General features: G+C 43.7%; 1 protein-coding gene across 1 annotated transcript in view; it reads left to right on the top strand.

Moving 5' to 3' along the window:
- The window catches only part of ARMH3 (armadillo like helical domain containing 3), a 124,407-nt gene that overhangs the window by 75,535 nt on the left and 26,054 nt on the right, over window positions 1–22,818 (top strand). The window contains exon 24 of the mRNA XM_005416420.3: window positions 14,654–14,732. Within this exon, the coding sequence (XP_005416477.1) occupies window positions 14,654–14,732 (79 nt within the window). The remainder of the gene's footprint in view (window positions 1–14,653; window positions 14,733–22,818) is intronic.

The following is a 22,818-nucleotide window of genomic DNA, read 5'->3' as shown; positions in this document are numbered from 1 at the left end:
GACAGCCTTTGGCACAAGAGGACCTTGTTGATCAGCTTCAGGGTCTGAGGCCTGGCACCTGGAAGAGGCCCCCTGTATCCATGTGTCCAGGTACTCTGCAATTGGAACACGACTGGCAGTCCCATAGCATCTCTGTGTGTGTAAAAGTAGGGCGGGAACTGCACGTTAATGATGCCCACCACCGGGAGAAAGGAAACTGCTGAGCTGTGCCACAGCGAATTGTGACTCCCAGCTCCTGCCAGAGCTGGAAGAGAGCTCGACCTTCAGCAGCTGTCTGACTGCAGTTTTCCTGGAATGGTTAAAAATACTTAAAAGTGATGGTGTGATTGATGATATGTTAAAAACCATTAAAGGAAACAGGAAAAGCACTCAATACTTGGTGCAGATCTATTGCTGGGTCATGGAGAGCTGCTCTGAGGGAGGGTGTAAAAAAGCCCAGGACAATCTGTTTTGGAGCTTTTAGTAGCTGCCCCAGCATGTAACTGCAGAGAATCTGCAAAGGCTGCAAGTCTGTCTTCACTCTTTTAATGCCAGCCCCTAATTCTGTCTGCTGTATAATGGCAGAGGTGTTTTGGGGCACCAAATCAAACTCTCAGGTTTGCCATTGCTATTCAAGAGGTTAAGCACTCTGTTTACTCCTGCTCTCCTGTGCCACTGGCATTGAGGCAAGAGGTTCTTTGTTTCTCTGCTGGCACTCCCAGTTCATCACTATGCAGAATGAAACTGTTCATCACTATGCAGAATGAAACTTAGAAGTTGCCTGAATATTAATTTTTCAGGCTTTCTGAGAACTGTGGAAAGTAAAGGTCGGGGGAAATATATTGGCTTCTATGAAGGCAGAATGATGAGCACCCTGAGCAGTGAGCAGGCATGCCAGCCTGTAATACACCCCAAACTTGGGCCTGCTACCAGCACCTCTGGCCTCCTGCCAGGAGCCTGGCAGCAACTTGTACAGAGCAGTTGCACATCTCCTCTGTGTGCAGGGATGTTGTGTCTGAAGGCTTAGACATCCACAGAGTCCTGCTCTCTGGCAAGAGGAGTCCTGCTAGAAAGGGAGGCAAACCATTAGCCCTTGGTAGGTCTGTTTTGTGTCTATGTGCAGTGTGCAAGGAAATACTCTGTGCTGGAGCCAGTGGGTTTATTTTAGAGATTGCTTGGAAAGAACTTGGATGTAACCATTTTCTGGTGTACAGCTGAAATCAAAACACTTTTCAATATTTGCCAATTCTTATTTTGAAATATCACCTCACATTTTTAAATAGCTGGATGCTTTCAACATGCAGGTTTGTCACTTTTACCCCAAACCTTGTGTTTCAAAATTGAACTGAAATCTTGAATTTTGTCCAGAGTTTTGAATCATCTCAATTTATGGACAAATATGAAAGGAAAAGAAAAAAACTTTTAAATTTTGTTCACCTTTCTTATTTAGTTATTATGCAGCTTGTCTGAATCCAAATACAGTTTTGCCCTTTAGATAGCATTCATGGTTTCGTTTTATTTGTTTGGGTTTATATCCTTTTTTGCTTTCCATATCTAATTTTTTTTCCAGGAAGAGGTTTATACAGTTTTAGCTTTCTTGAATAATGAGCATGCTGCCAAGCCTTGGCTCTTGCAAACTGCTAAGTGCTGTTGCTCATTAGCATCAAATGCCACAGCCCATCTCACTTTGCTCCATTTCTCAGTGAGTGCATGCTGCCTGTTGTATTGGGTTTGTGTGGCAAGGGTTTGGTGGTGGGGCTACAGGGGTAGCCCTGAGAAGCTTCCAGAAGCTTCCCGTGTCCCATGGAGCCAGTGGCAGCCAGCTGCAGGGTGGATCCACTCAGGGCCAAGGCTGAGCCCATCAGTGGTGGTGGTGGTGCTTCTGAGATAATTTAATTAAGAAGGCCAAAAGTGACCCCATGGGAAGCCCTCTCTGGACCAGACTCTTGGAATGACCTGTGGTGCCATGGAGAGAGGAGCCCACACTGGAGCAGGCTTGTTCCTGCAGAAGGGATCCATGCTGGAGCTGCTTGTTCCTGAAGGATTGCACTCTGTGAAGGGACCCACATGGGTGCAGTTTGTGAAGAACTGCAGCCTGTGGGAAGGACTTACATTGCAGAAGTTCCTGGAGAACTGTCTCCCATTGGATGGACAGACCCACACTGGAGCAGGGGAAGTGTGTGAGGAGTCTCATTACCCATCCCTGATTTTGTTGGCAATGAATTAAACTAACTTCCCCAAGCTGAGTCTGTTTTGCCAGTGTTGGTAACTGGTAAGTAATCTCTCCCTGTCCTTATATCAAGCCATAACCTTGTCATTATATATTCTCTCACCCTTCAGCTGAGAAGGAAAAAGAGAGTGTCTTTGGTGGGCATCTGACATCTAGCCAGGGCTAACCCACCCTGGCTAATAAAGCAGCAATTAATTGCTTTGATACTGAATGGGTTCTGTAATAATCTGACCTGTTATTTAAAATAATAATCTAAGTTCCCTAGTGACTCTCATGATTTAGTTCCTTCAGGAGTCTTGCAACAGATGAGAAAATTCTGCCATGCAAGCTAACTTAGAGTAGCTGGAGAGCTGCTGGCAAAGAATGCTTTTTAAATACAGTCAAGAAAAAGATGTCTTAAGCAAAAGCAGTGTGGGTGAAGGGAAAACAGTGTTTGGTGGGTGAACAGTGAGCAAGTCTGATTGCTCTCTGTTGCTCTAACACATTTTTTGCTGCAAATTGGACTAGAGTTTTTGGAGCAAGATTTTTACAGGATTTTACCTGGCAGTAAATGCTGTATCAGTCAGGCTAGAGCAGTGCTGGATCTGGGTTAAGTTGTCAGAAATTTCCAAGTGTGTGCCTATCAATAGTAAGTAATTATGCATATGCTCAGAAGGAATGCTAGCCAAGGGAAAGAAGGCGTGCAATTTCTTTTTTTCTCTCTAAATGTGGTGGAATCTGCAGTGTCACAAAAGCATGCAGTAATCATTGACAGTTCAAAACTTTGTAATAGTGACCTGTATATGTGCTGAATGCCTTTTTAAAAGATATGCCTGTTCCTCCATGTTTTCTAAAATGCTTAAATTGGGCAGCTTTCCCTTCATGGCATATGACAGCACTCCTATCTCCAACGTTTCTAGTGCTGGGCTGATTTTGCTAATGCAAAATCAGGGGAACAACACCAGGGGAAAGATTGTGGCCTCTGGCCTGCAGACAGAAGAGTGGTTAGGTGGGACAGGAGTAGGAATCAGCCTGCTGCAGTGGTTGGACCACCAGAGAAGTGCTGCCTTCAGTCTTTGAATGGAAGAGCTAAAGGGAACTGAGGAAAAATCAAATTGCTGACAAGTAGTTAACACTGCATTTTTGACAATGTGAAATGACAGGTCAAGATTTCAACAGCCTTTTAATGCTTAGATTTTGTTGTTCACTAGAGCAATTCTGAATCAAATAGAGCTCAGAGAAATTAATGCAACCAAGTATGGTGACTTCCTTTTTGCTATTAATTATTTTACAAAAAACTGCAACACATGTTGCTTTTAAATTAAGTTTGGGATTTTTTTTCCCTTTGCATTTTCACTTGATTATGGATAACATGTATTTGTGTTGTTGCTGAATTGGGAAGTTGTGTGGTCTTCTCCAAATGCTGAGTGTCTACAAACCTTTTCAGCATCCCCTGAATACATGGATGCTTTGTATTTCAAAAAGAAAAAGGAAAGGAGGGGATAAAACACTGACTGTGTTGCACCACTCAGAGGTTGACTCAAAGTCTGGAATATTGAATTAGAAGTATTGGTGTAAGAATTGTACAGCTTAAGCTTCAAAAAGAAACTGGCTTGAGCTATCCAAAGCTACTGCCCTGGTTAGAACTAATGTATCTCCCTGGCGTGTAGTTGTGTATTAGCAATTATAAGGAAAAAGCAGAGGAAAACCTTTAGCTCTCCTTCCATAGAGAAAAGTCCAGGGCTCCTTTCTTAGATCTTTCAGATCCTCTGCCACCTGCATTATGTCACATGTAACTGGTTAAAAATCAGTGGCCTTTTTTTGCATTATGTTTTTGTAAGAGCCTTGAAAAACACTTAAATTCTAAAGCAGGAAAGATATATCAGTAGCAGAACACTGTAGGAGTTGGGCTTTTTATTTGACTTGATGGATGGGAAAACATCAGCAGTTAACTTGGAAATGTTTGGTGTGCTGCTGTTTCTAAGACTGGAGGACCATACTTCATTTTTGAAATAGAAAATGCACTTCACTGGCCTTGCTTTTGCTAACACTCATACAAAGGACAGAGCAGAAAAAAAGCTTATGTCTAAATTACAAACCCAAAGCTTTGAGAGAGAGGTGAGCATGTATAGACATGTCAGGGATGATAGTGGGTGGTTTGAAAAGAAACTGGATTTCTCTACTTCTGTGACATGGGAAAGTGTTCCCAAAGATCTGCACTTCAACGGCCGATTCAGCTGAACGGGTTTTGTCAACTTCTGCCTGAAATTCTCTGCAGGATGAGGATGGGTGAAGTAAAAGCAAAACCCAGAAAACCCCAGCTCTGTTGAAGTGATTCTGGAAACCCTTGGTGAGGCAGATGATTGAAAAAAAGTTGTCCATTGTCCTCTGGGCTATGATGAGTTGATCCCAGTCCTCCTGTGGTCAGGAATAGGGAGTCTCTGGGCACGGGCGAGTTTATCTGTGGCATTTTACTCTGCAGGAACAATGGATTTACAACATGCTTATTGCCAGTAACTCAGTTGGTAACCTGATCAGCGTCAATAAATCGCTTGCTTCTGATCATCAGCTCTTAGTGAGAGTAGAGATGTCAGTAGTGTAGATATTTGTGAGATGTGAGGATATTGGGATGGAGGGGGCTAGGCTTTCAGGGAGATGGGTCAGTTTAAGGCAATTAAATGGGGAAGAAGATGGGTATACATGAAATACAGCAAAGGAGATAAGATGGAGCTCTCCACTGGTCCATAAACCAGGTAGCCTGTCTCAGGAAAACAGAATCTTAATCATCTACAGGTCCTCCAGTCTTTCAGACATGAATTAAATATCCTGAAAAGAATAACATTCATTCAGCTGTAATGCTGTTGGATTCTAGCTTTCCTTGCCATTGAAAACCAACTTCACCTTGTCCCAGGTGATGTGTGGTGACATCTTTATTGAGGATGTGGTATTCACTTGGGGTGTGTCTGGGGGTGTCAGCAGAATCCATGCTTCAGTCTTGGTCCTGGATTTTGGAAGGATCTGAATTCCACTAGGCATTTTTCAACAAATGTGATTCTCATTTGCACCTGTCTGACAAGAAAAAACATTGGGAGGTTTGCAACATCTTGTATTTTCAGAGGATTGGACTGTAAATAATGGGTTTTGGTTGGCATGGCAGTTGGTAGTGTCTCAAAGGCTGATATTGTGAACCCTGATTTACGTGGCTGTGCAGGTACAGCCATAGCTGACACTTGGTGTAATTAAGCTAATTAAATACCGTCGTGGGACTCATTTTAATTTCCTTTGCAAAGTAGGTTTGACTGTAGCTGATTCTTGCTTAGACAGTGTTCCTTCCCCTCCTCTCTCTGTAATTTAATATCCAGCTACTTCATGACTCGATTGCATTGTTCTAACCCTTCACTCACTCAATACAGACAAATGCTGATCCTTCAGGGCCTTCTTTCCCTCTGGGACTTCTGTTGCAGGCACCGGTTTTACTCTGAGTCAGTAAAATAAGTTTGTGCTCCATGACCTAGAGAGGGAGGTTTGTCTTGCTGCCACAGCCTGCAAACAGGGTGTTCAGGACCTCATGCAATACCTGCTGGCTCACACCTGACAAAATGAGGTAATAAGAGTCGTTTCCAGTGCACTCTAGATAATGCAGGGTTGATGGCAGGTTTTCACTAAGTTAATTAAACTAGCAGCCTACTCAGAGCCTTTCTCAGAGAACTTTAAAAGGTCCCAGTGGGATGACTTATAAACTTTCTAAGTCTCACTCTTCGCTTGATATGTTTGGAAGCTGGTGTGTGCATCTGTACAGTATTTTGTGCTAGATGGAGTATCCAATAATCCAGGCTTTCCTCAAAGTCAAACATCCTGTGATTAAATACTGAGGAAGATAGTAAATGTAATTTTAAAACTTCAGGTTAAGATTCTGTTTGAGGTTTTGTGATGTGTCTTGTGTCTCAGGAGGCTTGGATAGCATCCTGTAACCTGAATTATGAAGCAGTGGGTAGATGCTGACCCACTTATAGCACTTGCATAATAATAATAAAGAACAAATATTTGCCATAATGCTTTACTTCAGGTCTTAACCAGAAGTAAAGAAGGTGGCCATGTAAACGTGTATGGTGAACTACTGTCAAATGCGCTTTTTCCCTCCCTTTTTTTTCTTTGTTTAGCTCTTATTTTTTCCTTGCCTTCTGGATGAATTATTTCTTCATACCTTGCGGTTTGTTTTAGGTTGCCTTGTTACATGAGAGTTAAAAGCTGGTGTGGCTGAAGGGCTGTATTTGCTGTTAAAGCAGTGTTCTGTAACCCATTTCACTGCTCTACACCAACTGGCTATAAGAGACTGTCGCGCTGTTTGCATCACAGAATGCTTGGATGCTAAAAGAACCACAGCCTGTTTGGCCTGTGGATTGTACTTGTTTAGTACAGCTGAAGAACTTTGGACAAAGGAATGTATATGAGGTGAAAGAACTGGGAAATAGGTGCTGCAGAAAAGGTTGTTAAGGCTCTGAAAAACTTACTTCCATATTAATATTGCTTGTTATGGCTCTGTGCAGATATTAAGCCAGGACCACAGCCCTAGGGCAGTAGGTACTTTTTAAAGGAATATATTAAGGAAGTTTCAAAGAAGGACTTCTCATTTTCAAAGCTGGCTGAATCTTCAAAATTGGTAACACAGATGTGGAAGAAGCACAGACATTGTGCCTAAAATCCAGTATGCTGACATAAATCATGGTTGGCTCTCGCACCTGGGACATGCTAGTCTGAGCTGCAGGTTTTAGTGCTGGGTGGCCTGAGCTCAGAGTTCCTCTATTCCATCACACAGCTCCAGCTCTGTTTGTAGTCAGAGGTGAGCAGGTATAGTTACCTGCTGCTCTCTGGATTGAGGTGTAATGAAGGGTTGGCTTTTTAATGTCTTTACTTTGGTAAATGTAAACTCTTGCCCCACTCTCACCACTACTAGCCAGCTGTTTTGTAGCAGTGAAATGTGACATAAAATATGTCATTTGATCTCTCATAAATTACATGTTTGAGATGAGAAATGTATTTGTTATCAAGTGATAGCTTTGTTGTAGAACAGTCAATTACAGATTAGGAGATGAGCAGGAACACAGATCAGTCTGGTGCCCTGTGCTTCAGTAGATATTTTCACTCTCTCTGCCTAGGTAATATTTTTTATTTTGTCATTCATACCACTTAAATTATCAGTGCCACTGGTTATGTATACCTAAGAATTCTGATGCTTACTTATTGAGAGAAGGGAACAGAAATGCTTCTTAGATTAGTTTCCAGTGATGCACTGGCTGCATGAAAATAGGTGAGTGGATAAATTCCCTAAATTGTAGTCTCAAGTGAGATGTTGTGCATCTGTTCCAAAAGATGAATTAACTGCTCACCCATGAGGATTTCCTTAGTTAAGAAGACAAATAGAAGTTAACTGAGGTATTTGATTTGCTTGACTTAAATTTATAGACATGGACTGTAAAAAGAGAAAATCAGCATATCCTGCAGCTGTGGTGATACCGGGTTAGTATCCAGCAACACTGAAGTGCCAAGATGCACTGTGTAGCTGCCTGGTGGTTCAGAATGCACATCTTCTGCTTCTGCCCCTGCAGAATGGAGCTTGGTGAAACCATGCTGAGAAATGTGAGAAGCTCAGTTGCTGTGTGTGCACTCTTTTGTCCCCTCCTTATTACATAAATAGAGCGTGTATCTCCCTCTGCCATGGAAGCTGTCACTGGGATCAATAGTTTCCAGGATGGCAGAATTGAACAGGTGTAGCAGTTGCTTCTCCTCTGAAATTGCTGCAGTGCTGACTCGGATATTTTCAGTGAGCTCTAAAGCAAATGCTTTTGACTAAAATATCCTTTTGTCTTGGATTCTTCCCTGCAGTTTATTATTGTGTCTGGAAGGTGCCTCCCACTGTGAGTTGTGGACTTTCAGCTTAATGTCAGTACTCATTAAATTGTAGGAGCAAAAGAAATTTAACAGACTGGAGTTAAACCACAGTAGAAGGAAGAATTTGGTGCACAGTTCCAGGGAGTTTGCTTGCTTTTAATTGCTGCAGACAGCTTAGGTATGGTAGGTATGTGTACTTCATAGCACTGCTTCATGGATGTGTGTTAAAATAATGTAAACCCTCTCACCTCCTGCCAGGTGGGGTTGTACATATGGAGCAACTCCATCTAATTGTTGCAGGCATGGAACAGATGGGGTTTTATTGTCTGGAGTTCTGGGAGTGCCTATGAGAGCAATGTCAGCAAGATCCTTGCCCCAAACAGCACTTGCTGCAGGAAGAAGACACAGCTTGCTGCAGGAAGATTGCCTTGGAAGCTTTACATAAATCTCCAGCAACCATGGTTATGATGGCATGTATGGGAGAAAAGGAGAGAGGGTTTGTGTTCATTTTGGTCTCTGTGTTGTGTGTAATTTACTTGCTGCCCTGTGCTTGAGCAGTTTCCAACATACCACATAGCAGAACACTGAGTCTTACCACCTTGGGTAAAACACTGTGGAAGTGATTGCTCTTATTTCCATTTCATAAAGGAGAAACTAAGATGTATGAGAGGGAGAGGGAACTGCTGTGGCAAATCAAAGAGAAACTGTTTGCTTATTGATTCCTGTTCCTGAACAACAACTACTTCATCTCAGGCCTCCTTTTTGTAGTAAAGCAGCTTTGTGGAGTATGATGAAAGACAACTATGCCCTTTCCTGCTTGCCTATTCCTAGCCTTCATAATAGATGAAGCTTAGTGTGTGCTGGAGTATTTGTCCATCTCAGATTGTGCCAGTTTTCATTGCAGAGGGTGAGTGAACTGGCTGCCTTTGGCGTGCATTCAGTTTTACTCAGTGAGGACTGAGATGCATTCCCTGCTGCCCAGTGTGCTGTGCTGGCATGAGCAGATGAGAAGATGAATGTCTGCAGTGAGTATAAGGTCACCCTTGATTTCCTGGGAAGGGGTAAATACCAGCCAAGAGCTGCTGCTTTTCTGTTCCACTCTAGCACAATGGAGGAAGAAGTGAACTTGTGGTGTTACTTTTATTGTGCAAGAAATGTTTGGGAATCCACAAGAATACTTTGTCAGGCACTGCATGCTGGGCTTGTGAAGTAGGTGCAAAGGCCAGGTTCATGCAGCAAATGATGGCTCAGCATTCCCATCTCTATATTAGGCTTTGCAACCTTTCCGTTCTTCCCTTAGCCTACTTTCAGCGCCTCCACAGTGCTTTACTTTGTTGCTCAGGATAAGAGGACAGTGTTGTCTTATGGGACACTGGCAATGTAGCTGCTGTCAGGCAAGAGTGGGTATTAGACAGCTCATCTGCAATAACTTGATGGGGAGAGTCTGGAGGTCAGAGAAAATGTGCTGAAGAAATGCTGCCTGCCTGAGCAGGGTGATTTTGCTTTCCCTGCACATTGGACCCAGCCCAGCTCGTTGGGAGGTTAAGGAGGGTGAGGTGCCTTCCTTACCATGGGGGGTCACCTAGGCTGGAGGCTCCTGTTAATTGTGGGACCAGTGCCTTCGTGTTGCTGGTGTGTTTCACTTCTCACACCTGATGTTACAACTAGTGGTGAATTAAACTCAGGAAGTAATTAAACCTTTTCTTTCCATGCATGCCATATTAGTTTTCATAGGAGCCCTTTCCAGTCAGCAGAATTTGTGTCTTCAGAAGTTCTTTTAGTCTGGGCCTCTCTTCAGGGCAGCACTGGTTGTTTCTCTTTATCAAGGACTAACTCTAGGCAGTTTTTAAAGACTATGAGCCTAAGTTTTTAAATGTTATTGTCTGGAAAGCTACTGCAGCCACTGCAGAAGCAAGTCCTGTAGCAGTGAACACAGTGAGGGTAGACGAATGCAGCTTACCTGGGGGATTCCTTCTGTCACTGTAGCTCTAGGTGAGAGCTCCACAGTGTCATGTCCCTATTTGGGGAACAAAAAACCAGCAGGGCCCACATGGAGATTCTTTTGCTTCTCACCTTCCAGGATATGTGTTTTTGAGGGAGAAAAGGGCAAGTAAAAGTCACTTCAGGACTGGCCAATTTCTGCAGCCTCAAGAATAGCCAAAGTAGAAGCCTTCCAGCAGTTGAAGCTTTCCAGTTTGCAGAGGACAGACTGCCCTGGGATGAGTTGCTATTTCTCTGATCCTCCCTGTTCTGCAGTTTTTCACCTCTGTGTATCTTGATCCTATCTGCCCTTCTATCTCCTTTTTCCTATCTCTCTACTTATTCCTTCAGTATTCTTTCTGTGTTTTTTCTATCCATGGTTTATCTCAAACTGAATTGTTTTGTGATGCTCAGTCAGGAGCAGCACTGTTACATATTCTGTTGCCAATGAGCTTTTCTGTGTTTTCCCTGTTCTCTTGCATTTGAGATCCTTAGCCCCTGGGACAGAGGCTTTCCACCACTCTGGATTGGTGCAATACCTGTTACAGTGGGACCTGCTTTTACTGTCTAATAACATGATTAATAGAGCTAGTACAAATAAATGATTCATCTGCACTTTGAGGCTTCTAAATCAGGGTGATTTTTCCTGCAATCATTCTCTCCTTCATGAAGAATTAAATGAATGCAATAAATATGCAATAAATGCAAAGACACATAAATTCAAGCGTCCTAGGTTGTTTATCCTGAGAAAATATGCAGGTTCGTTCAGTATGTGTCTCTGCATGTTTCTGGCATCATGGTGTGTAGGTAGCTTGAAGAGCTGCATGAAGAAGTGATGTGAGATGTGTGCTTTTGGAGACCACTGGTATGCCTTGTGTATTTACTGGGAGATCAACATCTCTCCCCAGGAGATTGAGGAATAAAGAATGTGGAGATGGCTTGTGATCTGCCTTAGAGCACTAAGCATTAATCTCAAAACAAGACACTGAGAACCAGTTTTTTAATTCCTGAGCCTTCTGCTTATTCAGCATCTTTCCTTTGCCCAGTGACAGTCTCCTCTTGTCAGTTCACTGCTGAGCTGTGGATCTGTCAGAGGAGGCAGTGTGGCTGAAGTGACATCTCTCAGTCCCTGGAGAATTGTGTCCCACAGGTGCTGTGAAATTTGTGTGACACTTGGCAGTGTGCAAACATGTAAGTGCACATCCTATGGAAGGCTGTGTTGGAACTGCAGCATTTTGTCTTTCAGTTGACATTTCACCATTTCCTTGCTTTACAAATGTGTTGAAGATGTTCACATTTCATGAATACCAAACACAAGGGTTTTCTTTTTTTTCCCCATGATCAATATGAAGATCTCAGTGGAGCACATAATCACAAATCTTTTCTAAGTGCTTTAACTGCTCCCTTCCCCCTCCTCAAAGCTGCTGGCTGGTGTGGCAGTAATTGAGGCAATCACAGTGTAAAAATAAATCATTGCCAAGGATCAGCTGTTATGTGCTGGTGTGGGAACTAATGGTGGCAGAACCACTGGTTTTTTTGTCAATAACACTGTGTTTCAAAGTTCTGGTCTTCCATTTTCTCCAGGATCAAATTGAAGAGGCATCTCTGCAAAGTGAATTCCAGCTGTTAATCAGTGAATATCCCAGGAGGCCAGTTGCCAAAAGCATGCCGCAGGGAAAGGATGTATTTTGAGAGATGGAAGAATAGCAGAGGTGTATGAGAATAGCTGATGCAGAAAGGTGTTTTTTGGCCTGGATAGCAATGGAATTTCTCTTAGCAGATGAGAAGGAGCTGCACCATATGCAAAGCCTGGCCCTGGTGGGTGTGTTGAGCAGTAAGAACCTGGCTACACAGAGCCAGGATTGAATCCAGGCTCTTCATGCTTCTCTGCCCCAGGCTGCCTGTGGGTTCAGGAAGATAGCTCTGCAGATGGTCAGTTTGGGGAGGAATTCTGCACAATTAGAACAAATTAAGTAGTTGAACTTCATCTAATCACTGAGGAGTTGCCCATTCACCTTTTGGGAAATGAGGAAGGCGACTTAAGATTCTTTTCCGTCCTTAATGTCTGTTGATTCTCACTGCAGTGGCAGCTGGTTGCTGGCTTTGCTTTCACTGGGTGAATCCCAGCTGTGATTGCAGGTGCTGCTCCACTAGCTCAGATCCAAGCAGGGACTTGTGAGCAGGCAGCCCATGCTGAAGTGCTTCACAGCAGTGGGTACAAATGAATGCTAAATCTGTTCCCTGGTAAATGTTGGAACCATGTGAGTGCACTGAACCCTTCTGAGCTGCCAAACCTTCTGTCAAGCCAGAAGTTAAGTGGTTGTAAGTCTGTGTTCCATTTTCTTTCAATAACTTGCAATGTGTCCTGTAGGGGTATAAATATGACTCCAGCCAGGCATGATGCTTGCAGTTGAAAGCCAGAGTGCTGGAGGGGCTGAGTAATGGACAGTGTGATTGTGACTCTGGTCACACTGAAATGGGAAGAGTCTGGGCGTATTTCCACCTGGGTGTTTGTCCTTCTCCAGAGGGAAGGGGTTACAGAAAGCCTGGTAGAGGCACTGCTGAATTTGTTTTCTGGATGTAAATGTCAGGGTTGGTGAGAAGGCAGAAGTGCCCCTGTGCCAAGTGTATATGGATGCTGTAGGAGCAGCTGCAGGAGTGACTGGCCCTGTGTGCTGACTGGCACCTGGTGTGTGATGAGGTGTGGCTGGGAGTGTTGCACTGAGGGTAGCACAGCCAGGAGGGTGAGCGAGATGGTTCTGTCCTGCTGCTCTGCTCTCTGAGACCCCACCTGGGGTGCAGTCTCCAGCTCTAGTGTCCTCAGCACAGGAAGGACGTGGACAAGTTGGAGCCAGTGCAGGGGAGGCCATGAAAGTGTTCAGAGGGATGAGCCCTTCCATGAAGACTTGCTGAGAGGACTGGAGAAGAGAAGGCTGTGGGTAGACTATTGCAGCCTTTCAGTACTTAAAGGGGACTTATAAGAAAGCTGAGGAAAAACTTTTTAGCAGAGCTTGTTGCAACAGATGAGGGATAATGGTTTTAACTAGGAGAGTTGATACAGATTATATATGAGAAATAAGTTTTAAACAATGAGAGTGGTGAGGCATTGGGAGTGGGTGGATGACCATCCCTAGAGACATTCAAGGTCAGGTTGGGATGAAGCTCTGAGCATCCTGATCTTGTTGAAGATATGTCTGCTCATTTCAGAGAAGTTGTGCTAGATGTGCTTTAAAGGCCCCCCTACGACTGAAACAATTGAGTCTATGAATTGCAGATTCTTTTTGGGTTGGAGGTTTTTTGGAGTTGTGTTTGTTTTTTTTTTTCCCACTCTCACTCTCTACACCTTCCACACTCTTTATCTGTGTATTTAAAGAAGTAAGGATGCTTCTAGGTAGGTTTTTATCCACCTGCTCTGACTGGCACCACTGAATATCATGTATTCCTAGACTGGGGTACAAGCTCTTAGCTGTGATGAGGTCTGGAGAAAGCAGCTGAAAGTCCTTCTGCAGGTGGAGGAATGGGGAGGAGGGAACCCATTAGAGTACCACAAAGAGAACTGGAGTGAATTTTCATGCTGATGAATATGAGAGTGGAAGTCCTGACTGCTGCTGCAGTGTAATCTGGCTGAGCAAGTGTTCTCCAGGCACAGTCAGAACTCATCTGTGCTGAGCACTGACATGGCCTATTCCCATGATGAATATTTACCTCAGCAGTGGGGCTCATGAGTAATATCCCAACTGGAGAAGTTGCAAGCTCTGTTCCAGGGAATCTTTTCTGTCCCGCCATTTATCTTTGCAGCAGCACCTGACAAGCAGAAGGAAGGCTGAGGAAATGCTCCAGCTGCAGTTTGGTGGGGTTTTTTCCCCAATTGTTCTTTTACTTTCAATTTCAGATTTCTCACATCTGCTTCTAGATCCACCTAGAAGGGAAAGGGAGTGGTGCAGATTGGTGCAGCTAGTGAGAGAAATGAGGCAGAGGAGCAGGAGTGACCAGTATTTATTTGCTGCTGTGTTTGGGACAGTGACATAAGTTATCTCTAATGATCTAAACTGGGGATGAGGACTGAAGTCATTATGGTAAGAATTCAAAATGTAGTGGTTGTAGTGATGGATAACTACCAGTCAGCCAGCTACAGCATTTTAAATGGAGTGAAAATCCAAAGCAATAAACCATCAGATTCATCATATCAGGCAACAAAGTTTCACAAAATGTCAGGCCATGTGAGGGGCTGCAGTTCCTGAGCAGGATGGGGCAGTGATGGCCGGGTTTGCTGTGGCTCTGCTGGAACACAGAGCAATTTCCAGCCTGTTCCCAGCAATTCCCCCTGTCAGAGCAGCAAGCTCAGGCCAGTATCTGCTGGGACAAATGCACCATGTGTAGGACAGTGCCTGTGCTTGCAGTTTCCAGCAAGCTTGTGTCAGGATCTGCACTGGCCTCAGCAGGGGCATGCCTTCAGCACAGCAAACACTACCTCGTGGAGAGAGAGGAATTTCTTGCAGGACTGGCTCCATGTGCACCTACTGAGACTGACAGGGAATTTCTGCTGCATCTCTAAGCTGTTCTGAGACCTCTGAAAATTTCCCTCCTTTGTTTCAGAGCCATCATCAATCACTTCAACCCGAAGATAGAGTCTTATGCTGCAGTGAATCACATATCACAGCTCTCTGAGGACCAGGTAAGCCAGGCATGCCATGGCCTTTTCTCATGTTAACCTCTGGAATATGGGTGTTCAGGAGTGCTTCGTGCTCCCTGGGGCTGATGATGTGGCAGCAGTAGAAGATGCAAGTGGTCCTCTCATGTTCCTTGTTCAGACGAGGGTGAGAAAGCAAAGCAAGAATTACTTTAGCCAATTTTACCACCACATAGAGAGATTTTGGTCCCATGGATGTAGAAGGATGGGTACAAACAAGAAAAATATTCAGCATTGTCAGCAAGTGTATTTGGACACTGTGAGGATGCTGCCATTTAGAACGGGACAGGATGTTTTTGGCAGCAAACTTAGTTATCAGAGAACTGCTGAGAGTAGTTTGATGGTTTTCTTTTGGTGATATTGGGGACCTAGAGCTCTGAAAGCAACTGGTAAAAATTTTCTAGGGTAATTGAATTCAGTTGGGTTAGATTTTAAAAAGCAGAGGTTTTTAATAAAGAGGGTGATTGTGTTAGGTTTCCCTTCCTTAATTTGCCCTGGTTTGCTATCTTCGTGTTCTGCTTGTATTGCATAAATTTGTAAACGTGGCTTTTTGAAAATAGGCTACTGTGAGTGGTCTCAGGAATGGAAGAGATGGCCTATTTCCCAAAATAAAATATCAGAATTATACATTAATCACTCTTAGAGAGATAAATGACTCTGCAGGAGCATGTGGTGGACAAAATGCAGAGGTGCCAATGAGAGCTTGGGGAATCATCCCAGATACAGCTGCATCAACAACCCTGGACCTTCTGGAGAAGAAATTGTTTATGCAGTCCAGGACAGACTTAATTTAAGTCACCTTAGGTTGCCCCTTCCATTGGATGGGATCCCATCCTTGTGTGTGCTAGAAGGTCCTCACTGTATCCTGCTCTGCAATTCATTTCTCTTTCTGTCTATGATATTTTTACTATTTCTTTATTACACCTTTCAATATTTCCCACTAACCTTTTCATTTAGTAACCTACTTGATGTGTAATATGTAACACCCCAAAGACTTAGGATCAATGCTGTACTGATGCAGTGGGGGGAAAAAAAGGTGGTCCCTACTGGTTTCTATTCTCTTCTTGGTATAGTTGGATAGAAGAACATTGGTTTTAATTAACTCAGTTTTCCTTACTGTTCTGCCTTTGAGAGTCACTGTATCCATAGCTATGCTTTGTGATGGTTTGTGTTATCAATCCTCATTCATTGATGATACACTGATTACATCAACCCAGGCCTCTAAAAAAGAAAAGCCTTTGATAGCCCAATTTAAAACTGGAGACTTGGATAGAGGGGGATTTTGCATAGTCTTTGAGTTAGTCTGAGAAAGGAAATGAGCTTTTCACTGTCAGCTCTGTGTAGTATTCATCCCCCAGCAGTTCAGGGAGGTCAGGTTAAATCTTTTCTTCCTTGTGTGTTATTCTTTAAATAAAATCCCTAGCAGCAGGCAGATAATGAAATCAGTGCTGATGCATGAAGCATTTTGAGGAAGATGATTAGGAAGTTGAAAGGCAGACAGATTTCTCTTTTTTCTCCCTTCATGCTTTCTCTCAACATAGGGAGAATATAAAACAAAATAAAGCAATAATAGCCCCAGATGAACTGCAGAGAAATAAGGGAGATGTCACTGTGGTGAGGGAGTGTGTGGTCCCAGGGTGTTTATTCACCTGCAATTTACTGCACAAGGAGGAGAGGGATGGAGACTTCTTGCCTCCACTTGCAGCTGTTCCAGTGAGCTCAGATCTGTGTGTTTGGACTGTGGTTTCCCCTCTGTCAGTAGCTGTAGGTACATGAGACATACTGGTAGTTGGCCCAGATCAAGCCCAGGGTCTGGCTTTTGTGGGCTAACAGAATTTGCTGTTTTCATTGTGTGAGCTGTTCAGCATGTGTGTGGGAAGGGGAGGGATCAAGCTTGCCTTCTGGCTGCTGCAGTCTCTTTCCTTTTTTGTTTTTCCTTCCAGCTGTACCTTTGTTTTAAATTGTGCGTTCACTTAATTACCCATTTCTCTGTTCTCCTTAAATATTTTCTACACAGAATCCACCATCCTTTATAGCCCTGTCTTTTGAAGTGTACCCCACTGAAATATTTAATGCTGACATTGAGATTGTGTGTCCACACACAGATACTACATTTGAGACTGGTCATTTTCTCCTTTGAGTTATTCCAGTAGTTTCAGAAGATTTATATTTCTTTACTGGAAACATTTGTTTTTAGAATTTTAAGGGTAAAACTTTCATTTTAATTAAGATTTCCTTCTCAGACACCAGTCTTTCTCTAGATTCTTGTATGCCTGCTCAGACTCCTCTGTGGTAATCTCCTTCTGATCAGGCAGGTATGTCTGAAGGGGAATTTCCAGCTGCTCTGCTTTGTTTCAAATTCACCTGAAGCTAAGTTTTGACACCCTGTTCATGTGTTAGATTATTTATTTATTTTTATATTTTAATATCCTTAAATTTAGCTAAGTAATCAACTGAAAGAGATTTTGCTCTTTTTCTTTTTCTAATCCTATTGAAGCCTTTATTACCTTATTAATTACCAATGTCCATTTATTACTATTCTAAGTCTGTCATTTCAGGGCTTTCTGCTTTTTTATTTACAAGCATTAATTTTAACAATATTACATGCTGGGGGGATTTGTAGGCCCTTGAAAATGATGGATGTGGGATTGTTTTAAGGGTAGGCTGTTAATGCCACTGTATGTTCTCAGCCCTAGAGATTTCCAGGAACCATAGTCTGAATATACAGGTTTCTGGTCTAGGCAAGTATATTTGTAAGACTTCATGGAACTGCTTTGCTGGCTGTTGTGGGATTTATCAGTGTTAAGGGGTTTATCCCATGTTCTTATCAGAAATAGTGGGAAAAGACCTTTTCCATTCCATGTTCTCTCCAGCAAAGAGTGGGAGATTCCCAGGGGCAAGCAAACAATGAGGCCACTTCAGTCTATAAACACTATGGGATCCTCAGTGCCTTCTGCAAAGCACTTCCTTGCCAAGGCAAACTCAGAATCCTTCCCAGTCATTAGCTGGTTTGACCTTGCTGTAGTTCCTCACCATGAAGCAGGGAATGTCTTAGCTAGTTATTGGCATCTTTCCTCACTTGCTAATTTGTTAAACCTGCCTTCAGTGTTAATTTGTTGTTTTGTGGTATGCTCTCTCTCAACACATTTGGTTCCTCCCTGCACATCCTTTAAGGGGCTGAAATATGCTGCACAGTCAAAAAGGTGGGGTTGGCCATTAACTGCCAATGTAATTTTAGCTCTTCCATGCAAGTGATTATTCCCATGTCTTCAAAGAGGTTTTGGTACATTCTTGAGTCAAAGGGCAAAATAGCCTTTTATGAAATGAATTCATAGGCTTATCTGTACTTTCCAGATGATTGGGCTGCCTTGTACTTAATATGTTGGAGGCAGTAGAGTTTCTCAGTGCCATATCTGATCTGAGAAGCTCCCAAAATGTTTTCTAGCATAAGCAGTTGTAGAGAACAGGGCCAAGGCAGTGAGGAAACAGCAACACAAGAGTTGCTCCAGAAGAGCAAATGCAGACAAACAGAAAGGATGGAAACACAGCATGAATGGTCTAGGTGGGGTCGCACATCTGCACTTTTCTGGATGTGAAAGAGCAGCTGTTTGTAAGAAGGCAGCTCTCTACCTGATAGCAGTGTAGCACAGCTTTCAGGAAAGGCTAAAGTGAGAGGAACCCGTTAGTTTGGGTCGAATCTTCTCTGAGTAGGAATGTGTTGTGGTGCCTTGCATGCCAATCAAGTCTTGTGCCAGTTAGAAAACTGCTCACTGAGGTCTTGTTTTCTCTTTGGCATTTTTTCTCTCCATGATTTCCTCTTTAAGGGTCTTAAAATTGAGATGTCAGACACACAGGACTGATAAAGCTTGTTAGTCAGGAACATTTCTGTGGTTTTTTTTTTTTTTAGTAGAAGCCCCTCTTTTTTCCCAGCCACAGTGGGGACATTATGTCATCTCAAAAATGGAGGTAAAGTTCAGTGTGAGAGACTGCTGTGAACACCTGTTTTATGTCTTGTAATTGCAGATGGAAAGTGCTGGGAGCCAGAAAAGATTGTGATGGAAAAACAGGACAACTCTATCACTTCAGAAATTGTGACAAATGAGTGTAATACTTGGGTTGTTTCACACTGTAGTACCTTTGTAACTCAGGTAGAATCTTAGAATTGTTTCAGGTTGGAAAAGACCTTTAAGATCATGTAGTCCAAGCACTAACCCAGCACTACCAGTAGCTGCAATCCAGTTTGGTCAGGCCACTGAGGTCATACCTCAATTGCTGAATGTTCCTCCTTGCCATCCAAATGTCCTCTGTTACCTGGGAGGCTCTCAGGGACTAACCTGCAGTGCTGCTCAAGGAGTTTCCACAAGGGACTTGTGAAAATAGGAAGACACAAAAGGGTGTAGTTGGTTTTAGGTGCCCTAAAGTGTTTTAATTCCAAGCCATTGATGTCAGGGTTTATTCAGTTTGTTCTGGTTTCCATAACTAGTAGCAAAACCACTGGCAGATACCAAATGCTTTGTCTTTTTTTAGCACTGCTGGCAGTGGTGTTAAAAGCCTCTCATCAATGTCTGCATTTGATATTTTTGAAATGCAGAGTACTGTCAGTGCTAGGTGCTACCACAGTAAATCCCCCTAATCTCTCACATTAATATAAAGTGTTGTGAGTGCTTGAGAAATACTTTATAATGGTCTTGGAATAATGGTGCTTCACTTCGGAAATGCACTGAGCTTTGGGGTACAAGGTCTCAAGCCTGCTGGTGTTGTGTTGCACACAGTAGTGGGAACGTGAAACTCCAGCTAAGGAGGGATCACCAAGGCAAGACCTTAATTTAAAGTCATCATGTCTTTGCAAATGAGGCAGGGATGTTGGTTTTCATGGTCTCATTACAGACACCTACTCATGACTAATGGCTTGAAACAGATTTCATCATTTAAATAGAAAGAGCAGAGCTGCACCAGGTGAAATTGGAAAGAATCTATATAAAAAGTCTTTTGGAATTGGCAAATTGCTGGTTTGCTTAGCTGATGGGTGTTTTCTCTGGTTTAGCTATTGTCCTTTTTTTTTGTTGTTGTTGCTTTTGTTGATTTTTGTGTTATCAGAGAAATGTCCCTACTGTTTACTAACACCTCAGACTGCTTTATGCAGTGTGCCAGACTGAATGGGTCTGAACAGGCTCCAAGGTCTGATCAGCTTTGCAGCAAGGAGATTTGGAGCTGGAGGTGAGCTTTGGAGCAGTGACTTTGTGCTGTGTAGTGCCTTTTATTAACATGCAGAATGCAGTAAACTGTGCGTCACTGGAGGAGGGTGGACAACTGTGCCAGACCATTAGAGAGACAAAAGAAGGACGTGGATTTTTAAAAACAGCTGCTACTGGAGAGATGCAGCCCCGTTCCAGTAAGAAATGGGAGAAACCCTTCCATTCCCTTCCTTCAGGCTCAGCACAAAGGTGCCCCAGCATCCTGCCTCTTACTGTTGGTGGGACTTTTAGCTGCTCTGGCCTCAGAGGCAGCGTGACCCCAAAAAACCTTGGCTGCTCCTGGACCAGAGGAGTCTTTCCACCCTTTGTGCACTGCAGATGCTGAGGCATGTCTTGCTTCCACCCCTTTTGTGAGCTGCCCTCTTGGGCAGATAAGGGACTGCCTTGAGGTACAAACTAGTAACAAAATAAATCCATTAAACTTCAAAGCAAGGCTTGCCTTCAGTTCTTAGGGCTGTTTCCACATCCCGGCCTGGCTTTGCCACTACAGCAGGGACTGATAAGGGCCCCAAGACTGCAGGGGCACAGGTGACCACTGAATGCTGGGGACTTGGCTTGGAAGAGCTGCCTTGGGGAGGTTCTACTCTCTGCTGGCTGCCACTGAATGCAGTTTATCTAGCTGGAGCTGGACAGGTGTCTGTGCTGGGGCTACAGAAGCTACCCTCAGTGCTGTGAGTTCTGAGCCCAGCCTGATTCACAGCTGGGACTGTGCTGAGCATGAACCATAGGTTCAGCTTTGTAATGAGCTCCCAGTCTGCATTGTGGAGACAGGCTGATGTTGCTCTAGTTCCAGTGCTTGTCCTCTTTACCAGTGAGTTTGTTTCACAAAACACTTCTCAGATTTGCTTTATATGTGCTTCTTTTGCACATACTTGCTTTTTATTGCTTCTAAACCTAGAAAAGGGGCTGTGGGTTGCTGGAGGAAGGGGCTGCAGGGTGGGGTCTGAACTTCCTTCTGTCACTGTGCTGCTTTGAGCAAACCTTGAGCCCTGTGTCCTCCTGAGTGAGGGGAGCCCTTGGGGAGCCGGGCAGCATTTGAAGTGCTGTGGGATCTGCCAGGGAAAGCTGCTGAGGAAGTGCAGAGCAGTGTTAGGGATTCCTGTCACTGTTAAGTGCCTGTATAGGGCAGGGAAGGCTCCACAGAGGATTGCAACAGAATGATCAAAACAGTCTGCATTTATAAAGATTAAATTACAACTCTGCACATCTGTGATTAAAGCAGAAGCTGTCAATGTCTGGCTTGTGTGAATCCACAATTCAATTTGCATTTTGTAAAACTTCAGATTGAGAAGGTTCTTTAATCCCTTGTGAAACAGGAACAATAGGTGTTGGCTTTTGCCATAATGCCTATAGATAGTGTGCAAATTTCTTTGGCTGTCCTCTGTAAAGCTGGATTTATAGCACTATGATTTGTTACTCTAGTCCTGAGCTCCACCCTAATTTCCTTACACTCAGTTGTCCCTGTGCTTGGGAGTCCTGAAAGCAGACAGAGCACAGCCTGCTGTGCCAGCTACAGACAGCAGTGTGGCTGTGAGCAACCATGCCTGGAGTCACATTCTCCTCTCACAAAAGGGGACTGACTGTAGTGACTGCCAGCCCTGCTCGTTCTGGAGCTTCTTCAGGGTAAAACTCCTGCCTTTAGAGACTGCTGCTCTTCCTTTTCTCTGGTAGTATCCTGCTGTGACAGATGATGTTTTTCTGCCTTCCTTTTCTGGATCCTATAGCTGAAGCTGCAGCTGTTTCCCAAAAGTGACAAATTGGGTCATGGCTGTGATTTCAAAGTGGGAAACAAATGGAGCTTTGTGGTCTCCGCCCCTTACAGAGCAGGAGAGTAAATGCTGCTGAGCCAGAAGGTGCCACATCTGAACAGAGCTCCACTCAGCTGTGAGACTGGGGTTTTTTTGGCTCTCTGACACTTGGCATTTGGATGTTAAGGCAGTACAGAGAAATTTATTGTCCACAGTAGGCACCTCAAAGACAAACCTTTTTTTTAGTAGTGGAGAGGATGGCACCCCTGATGTGTGTCACTCTTCCTGTCTTCATGGGAGATCTGGGACAGGCACTGGGATTGCTCAGGGAACCAAGAGGTGCCACTCAAAAGGCAGCAAGCTGGGAGAATGGATGTCTGGAGAGATGGGAGCTGGGGAAGGTGGTTCATCAGCCAAGTGCCAGAGGCTATAAATCAATTCCACTGCCTTAGTCAGAGGGCCCCAGGATTCCCCCATGGCTCAGTTAAGGCACAGATAAGCTCCTGGGGAGCTAAGCATTGCTGGCAGCACATGCTGTTTGAACAGCAGCATCTGCCTCATAGCTGGAAGGGGTGTAGGCCTGCAGAAGGATTAATTCATAGCCCTGTGTTTGCTTTCACCTGAGCACCTGTTTGGAGGAGTTCCTCTTTCACATTTTCCGATTTGTAGATTTATGTTCTCCACCAATAAATGCTTCACAGCAAGAATTTCTAAGAGGAGAAATGTATTCTGGTGTCCCAGACAAGAAACTGGTAAATCGTTGTGGAGCATTGTCTGACAGTACGTAGTGTTTTAGAATAAGCTGGTGTGACCCAGCAAGCATCACTGGTGTCAGTGTTAACTGGTGTGTCACAGTTGTATCAATGTTAGTTTAAACTAGCAAGCTTTCCTCTTCCATGAAAACAGGTCTTAGTTGGGATGACCTCTGGCAGTAAGATGGATAAGTATGGAAAATCTACTGTTACAATCTCAACAATTGGAGAAGGCAGTAATGTGCAGACTGCCACCTAATAACATTGTTTCCAGTGCCTCCTGACATATGCCTTAGTCTCATAGCTGGAAACTTTG

The sequence above is a fragment of the Geospiza fortis genome, unplaced genomic scaffold (assembly GCF_000277835.1).
Source record: "Geospiza fortis unplaced genomic scaffold, GeoFor_1.0 scaffold130, whole genome shotgun sequence".
In the NCBI taxonomy this organism is placed as follows: domain Eukaryota; kingdom Metazoa; phylum Chordata; class Aves; order Passeriformes; family Thraupidae; genus Geospiza; species Geospiza fortis.
This window is presented reverse-complemented; position numbering and strand designations above follow the sequence as displayed.